This window comes from Dermochelys coriacea, chromosome 9 (assembly GCF_009764565.3).
Source record: "Dermochelys coriacea isolate rDerCor1 chromosome 9, rDerCor1.pri.v4, whole genome shotgun sequence".
Lineage (NCBI taxonomy): Eukaryota > Metazoa > Chordata > Testudines > Dermochelyidae > Dermochelys > Dermochelys coriacea.
Genome location: NC_050076.1, coordinates 37,892,215 through 37,913,730, shown reverse-complemented (window position 1 = coordinate 37,913,730; position 21,516 = coordinate 37,892,215). Strand labels below are relative to the sequence as shown.

Genomic DNA, 21,516 nt, shown 5'->3' with positions numbered 1-21,516 from the left:
TTGTAGTTGCTGTTTTGAAGAACAAATGTTTCAAATAATTACTTTATAAAGTGTCACATACTATATATTCTACAGTATGCAAATCAGGAAATAAAAATATATTTTTTTCACTTCATTAGCAGATAACTGAATTAGACTTTCAAGATTAAACATTTATTTACTTACATAATTTATAGGTAAAAGCAATGCTTTTTATGCAAATGTTTATACTCTGTTCAGTGAGCCCTATTTCAAAGACACAAATCTGAGGTGAGTTAATTTAAATAAAATAATACTTGAATTTGGCATTTGGTGTAGAAGAAAACTTTTACCTTTAACTACTACATACCTCTGAAAACTACAGTTATGCATATTATAATTTAACTGAATGTTGCATATAATTGAAAATTAGTGTAGGGGCTTGTTTAATAGTAATAATATCAGTATATGAATTTACTATAACATTTGTATAATTGCAACCAGTGCTGATCCTCCCACTCAAACTCCTGTTTCTTCATTACAGCTGAACTGATTTGGGGTAAACTCATACAAAGTGAGGGTTTAAAGACTGTGAATCAGGATTGTTTCCATTTAATCGTTTTCAGATGTTTAGCTATAGATAATGTACATGGATAATAGCAATGGGAATCATTAGAAGTACATCATATGATAGAGCTTTTTGTATGTATGTATGTATGTATGTATATATAGATAAGGGAGAGAAAAGCAGCTTGATTTCAGAGCCTCCCAGGTGCAAATTTTTTTCATCTATACCAACCAGACACAGAAAATTTGTGTATTTCACAGAAATTGTAAGTGCTGTTTGTCAAAATTGTTTGAAGGGAAATTCTGAACCCATTTTTAAACTAAGAAAAGTTCAACCTTGTATTAATTATAATTTACAAATAGCTTCTGATCAGTCACCAGTTCAAAAAGTCTAGTAATAGAATATATGATTTCTGGAACAAGAAATTAATCAATCTAAGTTAGTCCTCTTCTATGCAGGAAGATTAAGTATAGTGTAAAATTTTACAAAATAAGAAAAGATTCCTGAATTTAAAATGATAAAAGCTAGGAAGATTGAGGAGCAAGTCTAGAGAGGGTTACACAGACTCATGTGATTTTTGGAATATTCAGTTATTGCTTGCTTAACTACAAATAATCATATAAGCAACATTTGTTCTTTATTTCTCTCATAAGAAACTAAAACTTGCATTCATTTCTTTTAAATGCATATATCATACTTTACCATAAGACTACATATCTTCTTAGTCGTTACCTTAGCTGGCAACACAGGTTCTGATTCCCTTGCCTGAGTGGGTTAATCTGAGGCCCCTTTTCTTCTCTTTGAAGACCTTTGAAATATCTTGAATATTTATTATAAAGGATTTATCAAGTTTATTTTTCTCCTACAGTTGTTACACTGTATGCTACTTTAGGAGGCCCAGCAATAGTACATGGATTAAATGAAAGTGAGGTGACAACCATCATTACTAGTAAAGAGCTGATGCAGACAAAATTGAAGGTAAGGAATATGCCTTTTTTTTGTGAATAAATCTGTTGTAGTGTGTGATCTGGTGTTTTTGGAGACAAAAGGCTGATGTATATGGCCCAATTTATTGATTTACTTGCCATTTCTAATGCATGTATTTAACATGTTACAGATTTATTTCTTTTTTTTACAATATAAGAGAACAGAAACATCTAAAGTAAAATGTAGGGCTTGATTTTACGCTCCTTGACTCTTGTGCAGTTAACTGTACCAGTTCAAAGTAAGGCTTTAATCTTTTAATATATAATGCATGGGTGGAATGTGAGTCCATACACAACCCCATTGAAACCAGAAGGGCAACTTACAGATAGCAAGAATCTGCCCACCTGTTGTACATTACAGTGCTGAGGTGTAAAAAGCTACCAGTTTGATTTGTTAGGGGTTTACACATACTTTTATAATCCCATTACCCTTTTGCAAAGCAGTGCAGTGCAGAATCAGACTCATAAGTTATATAAGTAAGCAAGAAAACATTAATTTATCCATCTACTAACATCTAAAGTAGCCGAACAAGACTTAAGAAAGTGTTACCCCAGTGATTTAACTTTTACTAGTGTTGAGGCGTTAACATACTAAGTTGATGGTTGCGGTAGATGAATTTGGCTGAGGAAGTACACTGGTAAAATTTATAATAATTTTACTTGTACTGGTGCAGCTATAATGGTCCTACCGATTGAGGCTATTATGTAAACAAGGTGCAGGCATTTTTAATATCTTATTTAATCTTACTGAGCTGGGTAGCTAAAATACCTCAATACAAAAAAGTTTGCACCATTGGAGTTGGATTGATGCAGAAAAATGCTCACATTTGGCTTGTGAAAACAATGCCAAAGAGAATAAAAGAGTTAGTCTTGAATCTGTCACCTTTAGCAGAAAACAGGGCAGGTGAGGTTAGATCTACTTGTGTTCTGTAAAGCATTCTGAGATCATGGTTATGTATTTTCAGTATCCTGAGTGATCAGAAATTAAGCAAATAGGCAGAGCAGACTTATGCATAAAGTGCATATGCAATAGATTCATAGATACTAAGGTCAGAAGGGACCATTCTGATCATCTAGTCCGACCTCCTGCACAGCGCAGGCCACAGAATCTCACCCACCCACTCCTATGAAAAACCTCACCCATGTCTGAGCTATTGAAGTCCTTAAATCATGGTTTAAAGACTTCAAGGAGCAGAGAAGCCTCCCTCAAGTCAACCATGCTCCATGCTACAGAGGAAGGCGAAAAACCTCCAGGGCCTCTCCAATCTGCCCTGGAGGAAAATTCCTTCCCGACCCCAAATATGGCAATCAGCTAAACCCTGAGCATATGGGCAAGATTCACCAGCCAGATACCCAGGAAAGAATTTTCTATAGTAAATCAGATCCCATCCATCTAATATCCCATCTCAGGGGATTTGGCCTATTTACCCTGAATATTTAAAGATCAATTACTTACCAAAATCCCATTATCCCATCATACCATCTCCTCCATAAACTTATCGAGTAGAATCTTAAAGCCAGATAGATCTTTTGCCCCCACTGCTTCCGTTGGAAGGCTATTCCAAAACTTCACTCCTCTGATGGTTAAAAACCTTCGTCTGATTTCAAGTCTAAACTTCCTGGTGGCCAGTTTATACCCATTTGTTCTTGTGTCCACATTGGTGCTGAGCTTAAATAATTCCTCTCCCTCTCCTGTATTTATCCCTCTGATATATTTATAGAGAGCAATCATATCTCCCCTCAACCTTCTTTTAGTTAGGCTAAACAAGCCAAGCTCCTTAAGTCTCCTTTCATAAGACAAGTTTTCCATTCCTCGGATCATCCTAGTAGCCCTTCTCTGTACCTGCTCCAGTTTGAATTCATCCTTTTTAAACATGGGAGACCAGAACTGCACACAGTATTCTAGGTGAGGTCTCACCAGTGCCTTGTATAACGGTACTAAAACCTCCTTATCCCTACTGGAAATGCCTCTCCTGATGCATCCCAAAACCGCATTAGCTTTTTTCACAGCCATAACACATTGGCAGCTCATAGTCATCCTATGATCAACCAATACTCCAAGGTCCTTCTCCTCTTCCGTTACTTCTAATTGATGCGTCCCCAATTTATAACTAAAATTCTTGTTATTAATCCCTAAATGCATAACTTTACACTTCTCACTATTAAATTTCATCCTATTACTATTACTCCAGTTTACAAGGTAATCCAGATCCTCCTGTATAATATCCCAATCCTTCTCTGAATTGGCAATACCTCCCAGCTTTGTATCATCTGCAAACTTTATTAGCACACTCCCACTTTTTGTGCCAAGGTCAGTAATAAAAAGATTAAATAAGATTGGTCCCGAAACCGATCCCTGAGGAACTCCACTGGTAACCTCCCTCCAACCTGACAGTTCGCCTTTCAGTAGGACCCGTTGCAGTCTCCCCTTTAACCAATTCCTTATCCACCTTTTGATGTTCATATTGATCCCCATCTTCTCCAATTTAACTAATAATTCCCCATGTGGCACGGTATCAAATGCCTTACTGAAATCTAGGTAAATTAGATCCACTGCATTTCCTTTATCTAAAAAATCTGTTACTTTTTCAAAAAAGGAGATTAGGTTGGTTTGGCATGATCTACCTTTTGTAAAACCATGTTGTATTTTGTCCCATTTACCATTGACTTCAATGTCCTTAACTAATTTCTCCTTCAAAATTTTTTCCAGGACCTTGCATACTACAGATGTCAAACTAACTGGCCTGTAGTTACCCGGATCACTTTTTTTTCCTTTCTTAAAAATAGGAACTATATTAGCAATTCTCCAATCATTCGGTACTATTCCTGAGTTTACAGATTCATTAAAAATTCTTGCTAATGGGCTTGCAATTTCAGGTGCCAATTCCTTTAATATTCTTGGATGAAGATTATCTGGGCCCCCCGATTTAGTCCCATTAAGCTGTTTCAGTTTCGCTTCTACCTCTGATATGGTAATATCTACCTCTATATCCTCCTTCCCATTTGTCATGCTACCATTATCCCCAAGATCCTCTTTAGCCTTATTAAAGACTGAGGTAAAGTATTTGTTTAGATATTGGGCCATGCCTAGATTATCTTTAACCTCCTCTCCATCCTCAGTGTTAAGCGGCCCCACTTCTTCCTTCATAGTTTTCTTCTTATTTATATGGCTATAGAACCTTTTACTATTGGTTTTAATTCCCTTTGCAAGGTCCAACTCTACTCGACTTTTAGCCTGTCTCACTTGATCCCTACATGTTCTGACCTCAATTAGGTAGCTTTCCTTGCTGATCCCTCCCATCTTCCACTCCCTGTATGCTTTCTGCTTCTTCTTAATCACCTCTCTAAGATGCTTGCTCATCCAGCTTGGTCTACAACTCCTTCCTATGAATTTTTACCCCTTTCTTGGGATACAGGCTTCGATAGCTTCTGCAGCTTTGATTTAAAGTAATCCCAGGCCTCCTCTACCTTTAGATCCATAAGTTCTTCAGTCCAATCCACTTCCCTAACTAATTTCCTTAATTTTTGAAAGTCAGCCCTTTTGAAATCAAAAACCCTAGTTGCAGATTTATTTTTGTTAATCCTTCCATTTAGTTTGAACTGAATTAGCTCATGATCACTTGAGCCAAGATTGTCCCCTACAACCATTTCTTCTATGAGGTCCTTGCTACTCACCAAAACCAAATCTAAAATGGCATCCCCTCTAGTCGGTTCAGCAACTACTTGATGAAGGAATCCATCAGCTATCGCATCTAGGAAAATCTGAGCCCTATTATTATTACTAGCACTGGTCCTCCAGTCTATATCTGGGAAGTTAAAGTCTCCCATGATCATGCAGTTTCCATCAGTATTTACTTTATTAAAGACATTAAAAAGGGCTGTATCCATATCCAAATTGGATCCCGGAGGTCTATAGCACACCCCAAGCACTATCGTAGGAGAAGCTTTACTAGTTTTCTTCCCCAATGTAATTTTTGCCCAGACAGACTCTGTCTTATCCATTGCATCGCTTCTTATTTCTTTACATTCTACCTCATCATTGATATACAATGCTACTCCACCCCCTTTACCTTTGTTTCTGTCTTTCCTAAAGAGCACATACCCTTTAATACCTGTAGTCCAGTCATGACTACTATTCCACCATGTTTCTGTTATCCCTATAATATCTGGTTTCACTTCCTGCACCAGTAGCTCTAGTTCCTCCATTTTGTTACCTAGACTCCTCGCATTGGTGTACAAACATCTTAATTTTTGCTGTTTGGCCTCGCTCACATTTTGTACCCTATTAGGCACAGTCATTCTACAGCCACTATAACCTATTAGACTAGTATCCACACCGCCCTCGCTCCTTATATACATTCTCCTACCCACGGCTGTATCCATTCTTACTTCATCTTCTTCCCTCTCAATGCTAAAATCTGGCGTGGAGATTTTCTGGACATCTCCCATCCATCTCCCCCCAATTCCTAGTTTAAAGCTCTCTTTATCAGTTGTGCCAGCCTCGATCCTAGAAGTCTATTTCCTTCCCTACTGAGATCAAGTCCATCCCGAGAGAACTGACCTCTGTCCGTGAATGCCTCCCAGTGGTCATACATCCCAAAGCCCTCCTTATAGCACCACTGCCTAAGCCATCTGTTGACAGTCATAATCTTGTCAGACCTTTGTTGCCCTTCTCTAGGAACAGGAAGGATCCCGCTAAAGATCACCTGAACCTCAATTTCCTTAAGCGTCTTCCCCAGCCTAGCATAGTCTCCCTTAATACTTTCCAACGAGACTCTAGCCGTATCATTTTTTCCCACATGAAGGATAATTAGGGGATTCTTTCCCGCTCCCTTTAGGATCCTTTTCAACCTCAGGTCTACATCCCGTATCTTAGCACCCGGAAGACAGCACACCCTTCTATTCTCAGGATCAGCTCTAGTTACAGGCCTGTCTATTCTTCTCAATAAAGAGTCCCCGATCACATAGACCTGCCTTTTCTTGGTGACGGTGCTATTCTCCAGTGTCTCCCCTGTTCTCTCTGGCTGCAAGTTCTTTCCATTCCTATTTTCCCTTACAATCTTCTTCAACCCATCCTGTATCCTCCTGGGGCTCATATTTGGTGTAGTCTCCCTTGACTCTTCCCCTTTTTCTATAGGACTAGCCTCTCTTCTCTTCTTCCTTATCTTTCCACCTTGAACAAGTACCTGCTGAGCCCCTTCTTCATTTTCCAACTCTGCAAACCTGTTCCTAAGCTCTATTTCTCCTTCACTAGCCCATCTTTTTCTCTGCCTGGTTCTTTGAGTCACATGTTTCCACTGACCACTTTCCTCACCCAGTCTCTCCTCAAAATTCCCCAGCCCTGGTTCCATCTGTGAGTCTGAGCTTTTCCCTTCAGATACCTCATATCTTTGCTCCATCATCTGCTCAAACCCCTTCCTAAACTCAACCAGACTTTCCACCTGCATCTCCAAACCTCGGATCTTTTCCTCCATCAGCTCTATCAGACGGCATTTCATGCAGAAAAAACTCTTACCGGTTCCCCCCTCCAGGATCATGTACATACCACAGCTTCCACATCCAGTCATCCTCAATGCGTCTTTCACTGCAGGAGTCACTCCCACAGCTGCCTCTGTATCTGTCATCTCCTTCCCACCTAAATCCTGTTAATCTGGTAAACACAAGCCACACCAAAAAGACCACAACCCCCCAGCAAATGCAAACCCCAAACAAGCACCACAATCCAAACTCCCACTCAAACTCCCCTGTTTAGAGCTCTGTTTGCTAGCTCCTGTGCCGCTGCCTGACTGGCTGGCTACCTTTATAGGACCCCTAGTCAGAAGCCCCACCCCCTAGGCAGGGCTCAGCTGCTCTCTCAGCACAAAGCCCCACCCCCTAATCAGGCTCAGCTGCTCTCCCAGCACAAAACCCCTACACACACACACACACACAAATACTAAAAATACAAAACCAAGTACAACTACCTTCTTCTCCAACAGAACTCCCACTCAAACTCCCGTTTAGAGCTCTGTTTGCTAGCTCCTGTGCCGCTGCAGCTGTCTGTGATAAATGTGACAATAATAAATATGACAAAATTTAGCACTCCTAGTTTATTATTAAAAAAAAGAAAAGGAGTACTTGTGGCACCTTAGAGACTAACAAATTTATTTGAGCATAATTTTGTTAATCTCTAAGGTGCCACAAGTACTCCTTTTCTTTTTATTAAAAAGAAAGCACTTTTCAGAGACTTAGTGAAAACTATTTGTGAAATAGTTAATTCCTCCCACTCAGAAATGAATCTAGCCCTTAATTGTAGTATTAAGACTGATTCTTAATATATACCTAACAGTTTATTAGTCATTAGGACTGTTGGATTGGTCTTTAAATTACATTTTTCTCCAGAAGCTGAGTGCAGAATATTCAGAGTGCTCCAAGACCTTACTGACTTCAGATGGGACTTCTAATTTGCATTCCACATTTAGTAGCATATTGTGCAGCTATTAGACCCCTGTGCTGGTGCAACACATTTTTTTAAAGCCAAAAATTGTGTTGTTCCATTTAGAGTCAGGAATCCCTAAACTGTATTTTTAAATTTTCTTTTGGATAGTTACAAGAATTTGTACTGAACAAATAAAAACTAGAACAAATGAATGTTAGAATGTTCTCAGACCAGCATTTTATATTTTGCCTTGTATCTTTAGAATTGTGGTCAGTATACTTAGGTGCTCTAAAACTTAGATTTTGCTTTTGGTAATAAATACTATTTGACTATTCATTTTGCTAGACTTCTGTTTGCTGCAGAACATATTTTAAATACCATACTAAACATTGCATTTCAAGAAATAGCAGAGAAGACAAACTGAATCATCCATTCTGAGCTCAGTGTTACCTTTGAATTGACAGAGTGATCCTTTTCATCAATATTCGGTGGGCGTGGCAGGTGCCAGCACCTCTGAAAATCTGACTGTCTCAACAAGAGCACACAAAAATGGAGGCACCCAAAATTAGTGGACAGTTGTGAAAATTTTGGCCTTAATTTTATGTTTAAAGAAACGCTTAGATTAGCCCTGATGTCCCAGAAATCTGACAGTGGGAATCTGCAGTTTTCACCCAAAGAGTGACTTTATTACAATTTAGTCATTTACATCAATAATATTTTAACATGTGCAGTAAAAATATTTTGTTTCTTTCCTGGCACAAACTTTTGCACCAGCTTTCTGTGCAAAATGAAACATATGTATCCATTTCCACAGGAAATTGTTTCTCAGGTTCCACTATTGCGACATATTATTACTGTGGATGGCAAACCAACAACATGGTCAGAATTCCCCAAGGGTGTCATTGTTCACACTATGGCTTCTGTGCAAGCAATGGGGGCCAAGGCAGATAATGGTATGTACTTTTAAAATATTTGGATTGGCGAAACTTTTGTCCAACAAAACCTGACTGAGTCAGGAGAGGAAGATCATAGCCCTTTATTGCTGAAAATCTTGTTAAATCATTTATGTATAAATTTTATACATCTTACAAACTGCTTTATGATTCAACTTGTTATTGAAAAGTTTTAATTTGAAAAATACACAAACCTACAAAGTTTCACTTTTTTTTTTTTTTTTGGCTACATGGCTTTTTCTCTTGACGTTTTTTTCAAAAAAGCAGGGTGGAAAGACTTGCATTAAAGCTGTATAGTATATTTTATGTACACTTTGGTAAATTTGGGTATAAATACACACTAGAAGTAACACTTACAATCTATTTTAAATCAAGAGCTGTTAAAACTTTGTTTAAATTATTTTTACTGTATTTTAGAAGGTATCAAAATATATTATGCCAATTTCTTGAATTCTAATTTTAATTTCTTTAACACCTTAGAACCAGAAATCTGAATTTCCCTGACATTAAATGTTTTAATGCATCTCACTAAGTGGCAGAAAATTCTCACTTTTAGTGCTAAAAAGTTGGTTAATCTGATTATTTCAGATGTCATGCATTGAGTTCCTCTGAACCCCTCTCCACCTGGTTCTGAGTGTTGTGTTTTATTTGGGTTACACAATCCTTTTAATCATTAGCTCGTGTGAATGTTGGATGGGAACTGTTTAGGAGGAGGGGTGTGTGGTTAGTACATGCTGTTAATTACATGGGAATAATATTTTGGGCAGTTTTGTTCCCAATATTACAAGTACTTAATTTCTCCATTTAAAGGAATGATTGTGTTCTTTTTTGATGAGCTACCTCTACATGCTATTAAAATTTTAAGCCCACTACCAGCAGAACTTAGTACAGCTATACTTCATGTTGAATCAGTTGAATATTGTTGTTCAAAGTACAGTAGAACCTCAGAGTTACAAACACCTCGGGAATGGAGGTTGTTCGTAACTCTGAAATGTTTGTAATGTTATGGTTGTTCTTTCAAAAGTTTACAACTGAACATTGACTTAATACGGCTTTGAAACTTTATTCTGCAGAAGGAAAATGCTGCTTTTAACCATCTTAATTTAAATGAAACAAGTACACAAACAGTTTCCTTATCTTGTCAAATCTTTTTTCAACTTTCCCTTTATTTTTTTTAGTAGTTTACAGTTAACACAATACTGTACTGTATTTGCCTTTTTATTTTGTCTCTGCTGCTGCCCGATTGTGTACTTCCGGTTATAAATGAGGTGTGTGGTTGACTGATCAGTTCGTAACTCTGGTGTTCATAACTCTGAGGTTCTAAAATTACTAAATAAAAGGCCTTATGTTTCACCTTGCTTCAATCTGTTTAATATTGCATACAAAAAACTCCATTAAAAGAATGATAACTTTGCAAAGTAAATCTTTCAGAAGTTAGAAAATGCCATAATTAGGGTTCCTCATGCAACCTTAATTCAACCCCCTTGGTCCTATGACATGCTCTTTCATTACATGAACACCTTTTTTTTCTTTCATTGGACCCTGTTTCATTCAGTGCCCATGATGGACAGTATTCTCTGGTTGGGTAGCTATGCAATACTTTTTTTATATTCCTCAGTGCTCCATTCCATATTTACTGCACACCATGCAAACCCTTCTCTGAATACAGAATTATTATTTTCCTCATGGGCTTTTCTGCAGTACTCATCACTGTAATAATATTTGAGCATTTAAAAACATTAATGGCCTTTCCTTCATAACACTACTGTGTGTTATGTGGTAGTATTATCCCCATTTTACAAACCAGACACTGAAGTTTTGTAGAGATTAAGACCATAATTGTCAAAAGTAATTGCTAATTTTGGATGCCCAATTGGAGATGCTTAAGGCCTGATTTTGGTTTTTTAGCGTGTTTAGCGTTTGTATAGCAGTTCATATGTTCAGTGTACAGCCTTGAGTAGGTTACAGTTGCAGTTTTGAGTGTTCAGTATTCTTGAAAATCTTAACCTATGTGTTCCAAGTGGAGCATCCATAAAATAAAGAACACCCAATTAGTGGGCACTTGTGAAAAGTTTTGGTTTCAGGTCCAGATTTTTAAAGGTCTGTAGGTATTGCTATGCTCAGCGTTGCAACACTTAAACAGATTAAGGAATCTAAATTTCATTTTCAAAAGGGACTTAGGCACTAGAAACCAAAATCCCAGTGACAAAGTGACTAAATGAAAATGACCTTTAGGCTCCTTAATCAGGCGTTGCAATGGTGACACCTAAATATCTTTAAAAATCTGGCTTAAGTGACTTCCTAAATACATAGGAATTGTGTGACAGGGATAGAATTCAGTTCTCCAAGTTGCCGTTCAGCTGCCTGAATCACAAGAATATCCCTTTTCTCCCTGCAGTCCCTTGCATTGTTCACTATGTACCTTGCAGCCTCTGCAGCAGATAAGTCAGGGTCCTGCAGAGGGCTGTCTCATTCACTACTCTGAAATCATAGAATATCAGGGTTGGAAGGGACCTCAGGAGATCATCTAGTCCAACCCGCTGCTCAAAGCAGGATCAATCCCCATTTAAATCATCCAACCATTTTTTGCCCCATATCCCTAAATGGCCCCCTCAGGGGTTGAACTCACAACCCTGGGTTTAGCAGGCCAATGCTCAAAACACTGAGCTGTCCATCCCCCTTCTAAATCCCAGGTTCTATTCCAGGTTCTGGAAGGGAGTGATATCTACTGATTACAAACCTGTCTTTCCCTACCTATTCAGCCTCTGTTTTCCCCTTTACTCACCCAACAGATATTTCTGTCACACCTGCTCCTCACCACTCTGCATTCCAGTCAGGCAATTTCCTCTTTTGCATGTATACCAGCAGTAAGAGCATTGAGAGCATGTATCCCTCCTCTGTCCCTGTGCTAACACCACAGTGGCCCTGGCTGCCAGGAGAGCAGTTGCAGGAATAGTTCTGTTCTGTGTAGATGGGATCTTCTGAGATGTTAGTTGCCAGATTCTAACAGTAGCTTACAAATGGCACAAGTTTTTTCATGGTAGCAGAATAAGACATGCCCCTGACACCTGGGAGACTGCTCTGCTGTATTTCAGATTCCTGCTCCAAGATATATAGGCACTAGAGCTATCTACGAAATGGTTGTAAGACTTTTTTAACATGCACAAAACAGTGTATTTTCCATTATCTCATTCTGAGAAACAGCTGAACCGTTTTTGCATACACATTAAAAATATAGTCAACCTCCAACAGACATCTGGAATGGAACATTTGGTAATGTTATAAGCAACTGAAAATAGGGTCTTATAATGGAAAGTGACTTATTGTTACCAGCTCTGCATATAAAACAGAACCCTGTATACAAGGGCAAAAGAATAAACAAAAGGTGAATTAGTCTGCCCAACACTAGTAAACTTACAAATATAGCAAATACAATTTTATATACAAATAAGGGCCCCAATTCTACAAACACCTATGCATGTGTTTTACTTAGTGCATTGAAGTCAATGGACTACTCAAGCAAAAAGTTAATTACAGGAAATAAATTGCAGGATTAGGGCCTACATTCCTACAGTTCAGTGTGGATAACTTATTTCATATGAATTACACCATCTTCATAGATGTTATAGTAGGTGAACAGAACATGGTTTTGAGAATTGACATTGGCTCAATTGTGGCTTTGCCGTGAGCCCTATGTGTAAGGTAGTGTGTTGCTATGCCCCAGGAGCGCACACAAGCAGACTGATTCAGTCAGGCTCCTGGTTCCTCACCCTGGTCTGGTGGGGATATATCCTGCCCTATATCTGGTGCAGCAGACATCTCCTGGCATGCCAGTGCAGCTGTGCTGTCCAGCACATTGAGGGTGGGAACAAAAGCTTTGTTCATTCCCCATTCTTCTCCCACCCACTTCCATCCAGGTGTGTGGTTGAGATGTAGTAAACTCACAGAGTCTGATTTTTACCATAGTGTAGCTACACAGTATTCATAGATGGTGCAGAGAAGTTAGGGGGCACTTTAAATTTTCTTTCTCCCTGTGAAGGTTCCTGGGATTAATTGTCACAGAAGTAGTAATGTCTGGTTCCTTATCAGAATACTCACTATAATATGTTTTAGTATTTAAGATATTATATTTTATCTGCTTTCCATACATTGTGCATAATTTTTTTTAAAATTACAGTAAGCAAACAGCAGGCCAGGCCTGTACCCTCAGATATTGCAGTAATCATGTACACAAGTGGATCTACAGGACTTCCAAAAGGAGTCATGATTTCTCATAGCAACCTTATTGCTGGTATAACTGGGATGGCTGAAAGAATTCCTCATTTGGGGTATGTACCAATTGAAATTTTCATTAAAGATGGCTTGTAATTACATGCAATCATAGATTGATTATTATATAACTAGTTATTCTATATAAAGTCTTCTTCTACTGCACTCATTGCCACCATAGTATCTGAGCTTTTTCCAGTAGTGCATTATTATTCTGACTAGTATCTGTCATGTGCTTTTTTCCCATGTATTTGTGTTAGGGATGGCAAGGTCAAAGAAATGGGCCTTGCACTTGGACTAGAAAGTGGTGAGGTTTGTGGTGGTCCTTAGTTCCATTGGGAGTTCATTCCACAGTCTTGGACTGACTCCCGAGTAAGTTGTGTGTCCCAAAAGGATGATCTTTCCCCTTAAAGTTTCATTGTATCTATCAGCAGCGAAGTTGTTGACCATAAGCAGGCATACAACTATTTTATCCACGTCTTTCAAAGGAAGTGCTGTTGATTATTTGTCCATTTACTATGTGGTAGATCTTAGCTTTAAGATAAGAGCATGACATCTCAGTAAAAGATAAGTTAAAGCATTTACTGGGAATATTCTGAATAGAGTGACTTATTTTTATTTATTTATTTCTTTTAAAGATTTCTTTAAAAATCCAAATGACTAGCAAAAATCCAAATAGCAAGCCAGGGCAGGAGTGGCATATGAGGGTCAGAGTTTCAGCATGGAGTGCTGCAGAGATTTTGGGCAGCACTGTGGCTCAGAGGGCAGTCTGTGGAAGCTGATGTAAGTTAGCCCCTTAGAACTGTCTAAATTATGTTTTGGGACCGCTGAAGCTCCCGGAGCACCCCGGAATCAGGAAAGCACAAAGGCAGGGTAAAGCCCCCTTCTCGTCTTTTCCCCTCTAGCTGTCAATTCTATGCTGCACCTCTAGTTGGTATAGCATAGGCTCTTGTCTCTGGAGAAGTCTTTGTGGTCTTAGTTATAAGTGATCACTTATTGAATCTTTTGTTCCCCAATAAGTAAATAACATAGTTTCTTCAATGCCCCTAAATTTAAAATGAACATTTCACAACTTTTGAAACCACACATATATGCTCAAGAATACTGAGATTCTCAGGCACACACATATTCTTTAACCTTCTCTGGTTCTTTAGAAGCTGTAAATACAGTTTGGCTTTAAATGATTGTGCTGAAGACACTAAATAGTACAATATGAATGTATCTTTTAAAAACTTTTCAGGGAAAAAGACATTTATATTGGATATTTGCCTCTTGCTCATGTTCTGGAATTAAGTGCTGAACTTGTCTGTCTGTCTCATGGATGCCGTATTGGCTACTCATCACCCCAGACATTAGCTGATCAGGTACGTAACTTGTATATGTCACACCATAACAATAAAAGATCAACTTTTGATGGATCTCTTAATAGCTGTTTAAAAATTTTTAATAGGAAAGCAATAAGAAAATCTTTATATACCAAAATATAAATGGGTATATTTTTTGTTATATATCAATACATTAGACTAATTTCTTAGCAATTTTTAAGGTGAAGGCTCTATAAACTGACATCACTGATTTTCTAATTAAGTAAACTGTCATTTTTCTATTTACATATTCAAACTTTTCACAAATCCTCCATTTAACTTTATGTTCCTCCCTATTTAGTCCTCTAAAATAAAGAAAGGAAGCAAAGGAGATGCTACTATGCTTAGACCTACTCTAATGGCATCTGTACCAGTAAGTTTAATGCTTTCTTTTAAAGATATTTCATCATTCAAATGTTACATGACGAAGAGGAATAATATCTTGATAGTTACTGTAAATTACAAGGTTGAGAAGAACTTTAGCATTGATAGTTTACATAATTTACTCTATATTAAAAAAATTATATAAATATTTACACGGTGGTGTGAACATTCTTACATACTAGATGACTAACACTTTGAAAATGTGAAACCAGATGCAGGAATTACACATGTTGGAATTTCAACTTTTATCACGCTATTGCTAATAGTAGGTAGTATAAATATGATTTAAGTAAAATTAGCTAAATGTGATCTGTAGAAGACATTTTATTCTATTTGTCATCAGTGTGCTATACTATTGTCTCCTAATAAGAAATGTTCCTTATAGAGCAATGAGTCTGCCAGCATTATGTAAAAAGAATGTGGAAAATTGGCTTTGGCATAAACATTCGTTCATTTGTTGGTTTAAAGGGAAAAAATATACAAGCTAGTTAGGCCTTTTGTGGGCAAAGAATGTAGTGGGTATACTTTGCACCTTGAGGTATATTACTAATGAAACATTTGAAAGGTGGTATTTAGCAGTAATTAGATTAGTTTTATACTTGTAAATTCAGATAGTGTGTAGTGCAAGACATCAAAAATCTCAAAATACTAAGATTTTATCATTATTTTTGTTAGCTCATCCATGTTTTACCATTTAACTATAAATTGAGGACAGTGTCCTTCTGTAGGCTTTGCTAATGCTGAAGGGATAGGAAAGGGATCAGTGGGGCGGGTCCACACCCTTGGATAAGCAGGAGAAGTAAACTCCATAGCATTTAAGACCACTGAGAGTTAGCCATCTTGCACACCATAGCCAGTGCAGCATAAGATGCTGGTTAGGAAATGTTAAGACCCCCGGCTATGTAGCACTTATGCTGCAGGCAGGATGTAAATTAGGATTGCACTGTGCACCTGCTCAGACTGGGAGTGCATTTTACTGCTGCTCTGTCACCTTGGTCCGTCCTAGAGATCCTACCCCAGATACAGGTATCCTGTAAAAGTGGGAGCAATAGGCAAGGATTTGTGCCTTGAAATGTACTAGCATTTCTACATCTCATGTTTACCTTTTAGTGCACTAAATTTAGTGTTGCTATTAACTTGCTTATCTGTATTTAATCCTTTAATGTAATTAGGAAATCATGGATCGGATCTACAAAAATGTCATGAATAAAGTGAACGAAATGACCAGTTTCCAAAGAAATCTGTTTATATTGGCCTACAATTACAAAATGGAGCAGATTTCAAATGGCTACACTACGCCACTTTGTGACAGGTAGATTTTCAATTCCACTTTTATAGAGGTCTTTTTAAATGCTCATCAAAATATTGCTATACGTGCAATATGTGGTCTTCAGTGAAGTCATACTTTTGTTTAGTTTTAAAGCTCACTGTTTGATTGGGGCACAATCCATTGACTCGCCTAAAGTCACACAATGAGTCAGTAGTTCAGTTGGGATTACTTCAGCATTTATTAATATAAATATAATAAAAGTGTTAAGTTAATTATTTTTCTTTCAGTAATTTCAAAGCTTAGATATCTTTTCCTATTCAAGTTATTGTGTTGCTCCTGTTAGCATTTAATCTGGGGATTTGTACATACCTGGAGGGAAAAATCTATTTCTATAACCTAGCAAGGTTTCAGAGTAGCAGCCCTGTTAGTTTGTATTCGCAAAAAGAAGAGGAGTACATGTGGCACCTTAGAGACTAACAAATTTATTTGAGCATAAGCTTTTGTGAGCTACAGCTCACTTCATCGGATGCATCCGATGAAGTGAACTGTAGCTCACGAAAGCTTATGCTCAAATAAATTTGTTAACCTAGCAAGGTTTATCATATTTTGTTTTTAACATAATGTGAACTTTATCATCATAAAACTGGTCTGTAAATATAACCCACATACCTTCTGGGTGTTGTTTTCTGTCCCATCTAGTGGTAACGAGACCGCTTACAGAGCGATAAAAATGAGTCTGCTCTACAGCCTTAGCTAATAGCCAGTTGGCTTTTAGCTCATGCAGTAGAGGTTCATGCGCTGAGGTTCCCGGTTTGGTCCCTCCCGTTGACGACCAGGGCCTTTCAGCGTTACGTAAGGTCATGGGAAGAAAATCTAAGGGAAAAAGGAGTTGAGAAGGGCTGGCAGTTTCTCAATGAGACAATATTAAAAGCACAACTGCAAACTCTCCTGAAATATAGGAAGAACAGGAAGAGGCCCATATGGCTCCATGAGGAGCTCTTTAATAACTTGAAAAGCAAAAAGTAACCCTAGAAAAAGTAGAAATATGCACAAACTCCTAAGGAAGCACAAAAGAATAGCATAAGCATATCGGAACAAAATCAGAAAGGCTAAGGTATGAAATGAGTTACACCTTGCAAGGGACATAAAAGGCAGTAAGAAGAGGTTCTTTAAAAACATTAGGAACAAGAGAAAGATGAAAGTATAGGTCCGCTACTTAGCGGGGAAAGAGAGCCAATAACTGATGACATCAAGAAAGCTAAGGTGTATAATGCCTATTTTGCTTCTGTTTTCCACTAAAAACATTAATGGTGACCAGATACTCAATATTATTAATATTAACAACAAGGGGGAAAGAATGCAAGCCAGAAAAAGAAAGAACAGGTTAAAGAACATTTAGATAAGTTAGAGGTATTCCAGTTGCCAGGACTTGATGCAATTCATTTTAGGGTACCTAAGGAACTAGCTGAAGCAATCTTTGAACAGTTAGCAATTATTTTTGAGAACTCCTGAAGGATGGGGGAGGTCCCAGAAGAGCAGAGAAGTACCTGTCTTTAAAAAGAGGAACAGAGAGGACCCGAGGAATTATAGAGCAGGCAGACTAATTTCAATACCTGGAATCAATTATTAAACACTCAGCTTGTAAGCACCTAATAGACATTATGGATTTGTTAAGAACAAATCATACCAGACCTACCTATTTTCCTACTTTGAAAGGGTTACTGGCCTAGTGGATATTGGGGAAGCAGTAGATGTGATGTATCGCGATTTTTAATAAGGCTTTTGACACAATCCCACATGACATTCTCATAAGCACAGTAGGGAAATGTGGTTTAAATGACTATAAAGTAGGTGCAGAACTGTTTGAAAGACCATACTCAAAGAGTAGTTATAAATGTTTCATCGTCAAACTGGGGGGACATAGCTAGTGGGGTCTTGCAGAGGTCAGTCCTGGATCCAGTACTGTTCAATATTTTCATTAATGATTTAGATAATGGAGTGGAGAGTATGTTTATAAAATGTTCAGATGACATCAAGCTGGAAGCTTTAGAATTCAAAACAGCCTTGACAAATTGGAGAATTGGTCTGAATTCAAGATGAAATTCAGTAAAGACAAGTGCAAATTATTTCACTTAGGAAAGAAAAATCAAATGTGCAACTACATGGGGAATGGGGGAATAAATGGCTAGGTGGTAGTACTTCTAAAAGGATCGGGATTATAGTGGTTCGCAAATTGAATATGAGTCAACAATATGATGCAGGTGCAAAAAAGGTTATTATCATTCTGGGATGTATTAACAGGAATGATGTAAGAAAGGCATGGAAGGTCACTGTTCTACTCCACTTGGCACTGGTGAGGCCTTAGCTGAAGTACTATGTCCAGTTCTGGGCACAACTCTTTAGGAAAGAGATGGTTAAATTGGAGAGTCCAGAGGGAAGCAACAGAAACAGTAAAAGGTTTAGAAAACTTCACTTATGAGGAAAGGTTAAAAAAAATTGGACATATTTAGTCTTGAGAAAAGAAGGCTGAAGGAGGACCTGACAACTGTTTTCAATTATGTTAAGAGCTGTTGTAAAGAGTACTGTGATCAATTGTTCTCTATGCCCGCTGAAGGTAGGACAAGAAGTAATGGGTTTAACTTGCAACAAGGTAGACAGGTTAGATATTAGGACAAACTTTCCAACTGTAAGGGTAGTTAAGCTCTGAAATAGGCTTCCAAGTGTGGTTTTGGAATCGCCATTATTGCATGTTTTAAAAAACATACGGACAAACACCTGTCAGGCATGGTCTGGGTTTACTTGGTTCTGCCACAGGGCTGAGGGCTGGATTTAATGACTTATTGAGGTTCCTTCCAGACCTACATTTCTGTGATAAGTTCTGATAGAAGCAGAACCATAAAGACATGGGGAAAAAGGTAGTCGCTCACAAATGCAGACAAAAAGGTAGAATCTCATCAAGCTAATTCAAATCCTCTTGTAAACCTTAATTAAAATGAACAGCACATTAGTATTTACAGACTACTGCTAATGTTTTCTGAGCCTTTTGCATACAGATGATACATGGATAAGTCAGATTTAACTCTGCAAGAGTGTATAAATCATACAACTTACCTCCAAGCTCAAGTCAGTTGTTGGATTTAAATGATTTCAGACCTTGCTGAGACTAAAAGATATAGTATAGTTAAACAGATTTCTGCAGTTTGTTTTCCTTTTCAATAATGTGGGCAAAATAGACATTAGAACTTTGCTGTCTCAGTAAAGCATATTCAAGAGACTTTGACTTATCCTGCAGAGTAAAATGCAAAAGTAAAACCTGAAAATTTTCTATCTAAACATGGTTTTTAAAAACTTTAAATTTTAAGTGTACTGTTTATGGATCTAATCCTGCATTTTCTGCACATCTAAAAATCTTTGAAGTTAGTGGAAGTTTTTGATGCCCATGCAAAACAAGATAATCCCCTTGGTCTTCTATTTTTAAGCAACAAAAACATCATCTTTTCTTAACTTTGCATTTAGCCTTATTTTCCGGAAAGTACGAATGCTGCTAGGTGGTAAAATTCGCATCCTACTATGTGGAGGAGCTCCACTTTCTGCTGCAACTCAGAGATTTATGAACATCTGTTTCTGTTGCCCTGTGGGACAGGGATATGGACTAACTGAGTCAGCCGGGGCTGGAACAATCACTGAAGGTTAGTGTTGGCATTTCCAAATGGATGCGGTGATCTGTGTTTGTATAATCTTCAGCAGAGTATTCATTTGGGCTTATGTCCACAAACTGGTAAGTGAGAAAACACTGAGAGGTGACAGGCTTTTTGAAGAATAAATTAATTTTAGAAGGCATAATCTGGAGATTTTGTGCTAAAACATAGAATATATTAATTGATGTTCTCATTATAGGAAATAAAGGTGAAATGGTCTGAACTGAATTTTGGAATTATTTGTGTATACTAGCTGAACTGAATAAATTTGTTCCAAGAAGCCTGCAGAATAGGTTGGCCAGCATCATGATGGGAATAATGCACTCACCAATGACCTGCAGTCTTCCTTGGGTGTGCACAGGCTCCGGAATTTGATTTTTTACTTTTGGATAGAGACCATATAGTAATTAAGTTAAATATATAAGTCAAATATGAGAATGCACATTGCTGTGAATATGCAGTCACATTTTTTCAAGATATCCAGTAACTCATGCAGTATTCCTGAGGTTTGAATCAAGCCAATAGTATTGACTTTGATAGGAAAGAAACAGATCTATTAAAATATATATAATATATACAGTAGATAACTCAGCTGAACTATCAATATATACTGTACTTGACAACAGGATTCTTGAAATACCTTGAGTTACAGTGAGTGCTGGTTAAAAAAGCCTTGACATATCATGCATGACGAATATAGAAAGTGTGCACTACAAAGTCCTAGTTTTTTTTCAAAAAAGCTAAAAAATTTTAAATTTGTTACTATGGATGAACTGACATTCATACAACAGTTGTGTGAAAGGCTTATTTAATAGGTTATGCTGCTTTATGTACAGTATGCATGTACTTAATAAACAGAGAATACACCATATCATTGGGTGAAGACTTCATTGGCATACTATTGGACTGTCTACATTACTCATGAGTAGCAAAAATGTTTTTGAGTTGTGCTGGTCATTCCAAAAAAAAAATGTTTCATAAAATTTAAGGCCAGAAGGGACCATCATATCCTCTGGTCTGACCTATATATCATAGACTATTACATTTTACCAAAAAGAAAAGGAGGACTTGTGGCACCTTAGAGACTAACAAATTTATTTGAGCATAAGCTTTTGTGAGCTATAGCTCACTTCATCGGATGCATTCAGTGGAAAATACAGTGGGGAGATTTATATACACACACAGAGAACATGAAACAATGGGTTTTATCATACACACTGTAAGGAGAGTGATCACTTAAGATGAGCTATTACCAGCAGGAAGGGGAAGGGGGGAAGGAGGAAAACCTTTTATGGTGACGATCAAGGTGGGCCATTTCCAGCAGTTAACAAGAACATCTGAGGAACAGTGGGGGGGTGGGGTGGGGTGGGGGAGAAATAACATGGGGAAATAGTTTTACTTTGTGTAATGACCCATCCACTCCCAGTCTCTATTCAAGCCTAAGTTAATTGTATCCAGTTTGCAAATTAATTCCAGTTCAGCAGTCTCTCGTTGGAGTCTGTTTCTGAAGTTTTTTTGTTGAGGGATAGCCACTCTCAGGTCTGTAATTGAGTGACCGGAGAGATTGAAGTTCTCCGACTGGTTTTTGAAAAAGACTCCAACGAGAGAGGGCTGCTACTCTGAAACCTTACATTTTACCGTTACCTAT

General features: G+C 37.8%; 1 protein-coding gene across 20 annotated transcripts in view; it reads left to right on the top strand.

The window, feature by feature from the left end:
- Nucleotides 1-21,516, top strand: part of ACSL3 (acyl-CoA synthetase long chain family member 3) — a 114,165-nt gene that overhangs the window by 70,471 nt on the left and 22,178 nt on the right. For all 20 annotated transcript variants that reach the window (XR_006273972.1, XR_006273973.1, XM_038416204.2 and 17 more), the window contains 7 exons: nucleotides 1,395-1,504; nucleotides 8,745-8,883; nucleotides 13,061-13,211; nucleotides 14,393-14,516; nucleotides 14,818-14,889; nucleotides 16,073-16,212; nucleotides 19,687-19,859. Coding sequence is in view for 18 of the 20 variants with exons in the window: in XM_038416204.2 (XP_038272132.1) it covers nucleotides 1,395-1,504; nucleotides 8,745-8,883; nucleotides 13,061-13,211; nucleotides 14,393-14,516; nucleotides 14,818-14,889; nucleotides 16,073-16,212; nucleotides 19,687-19,859 (909 nt within the window). In the remaining 2 variants the exon portion in view is untranslated. The remainder of the gene's footprint in view (nucleotides 1-1,394; nucleotides 1,505-8,744; nucleotides 8,884-13,060; nucleotides 13,212-14,392; nucleotides 14,517-14,817; nucleotides 14,890-16,072; nucleotides 16,213-19,686; nucleotides 19,860-21,516) is intronic.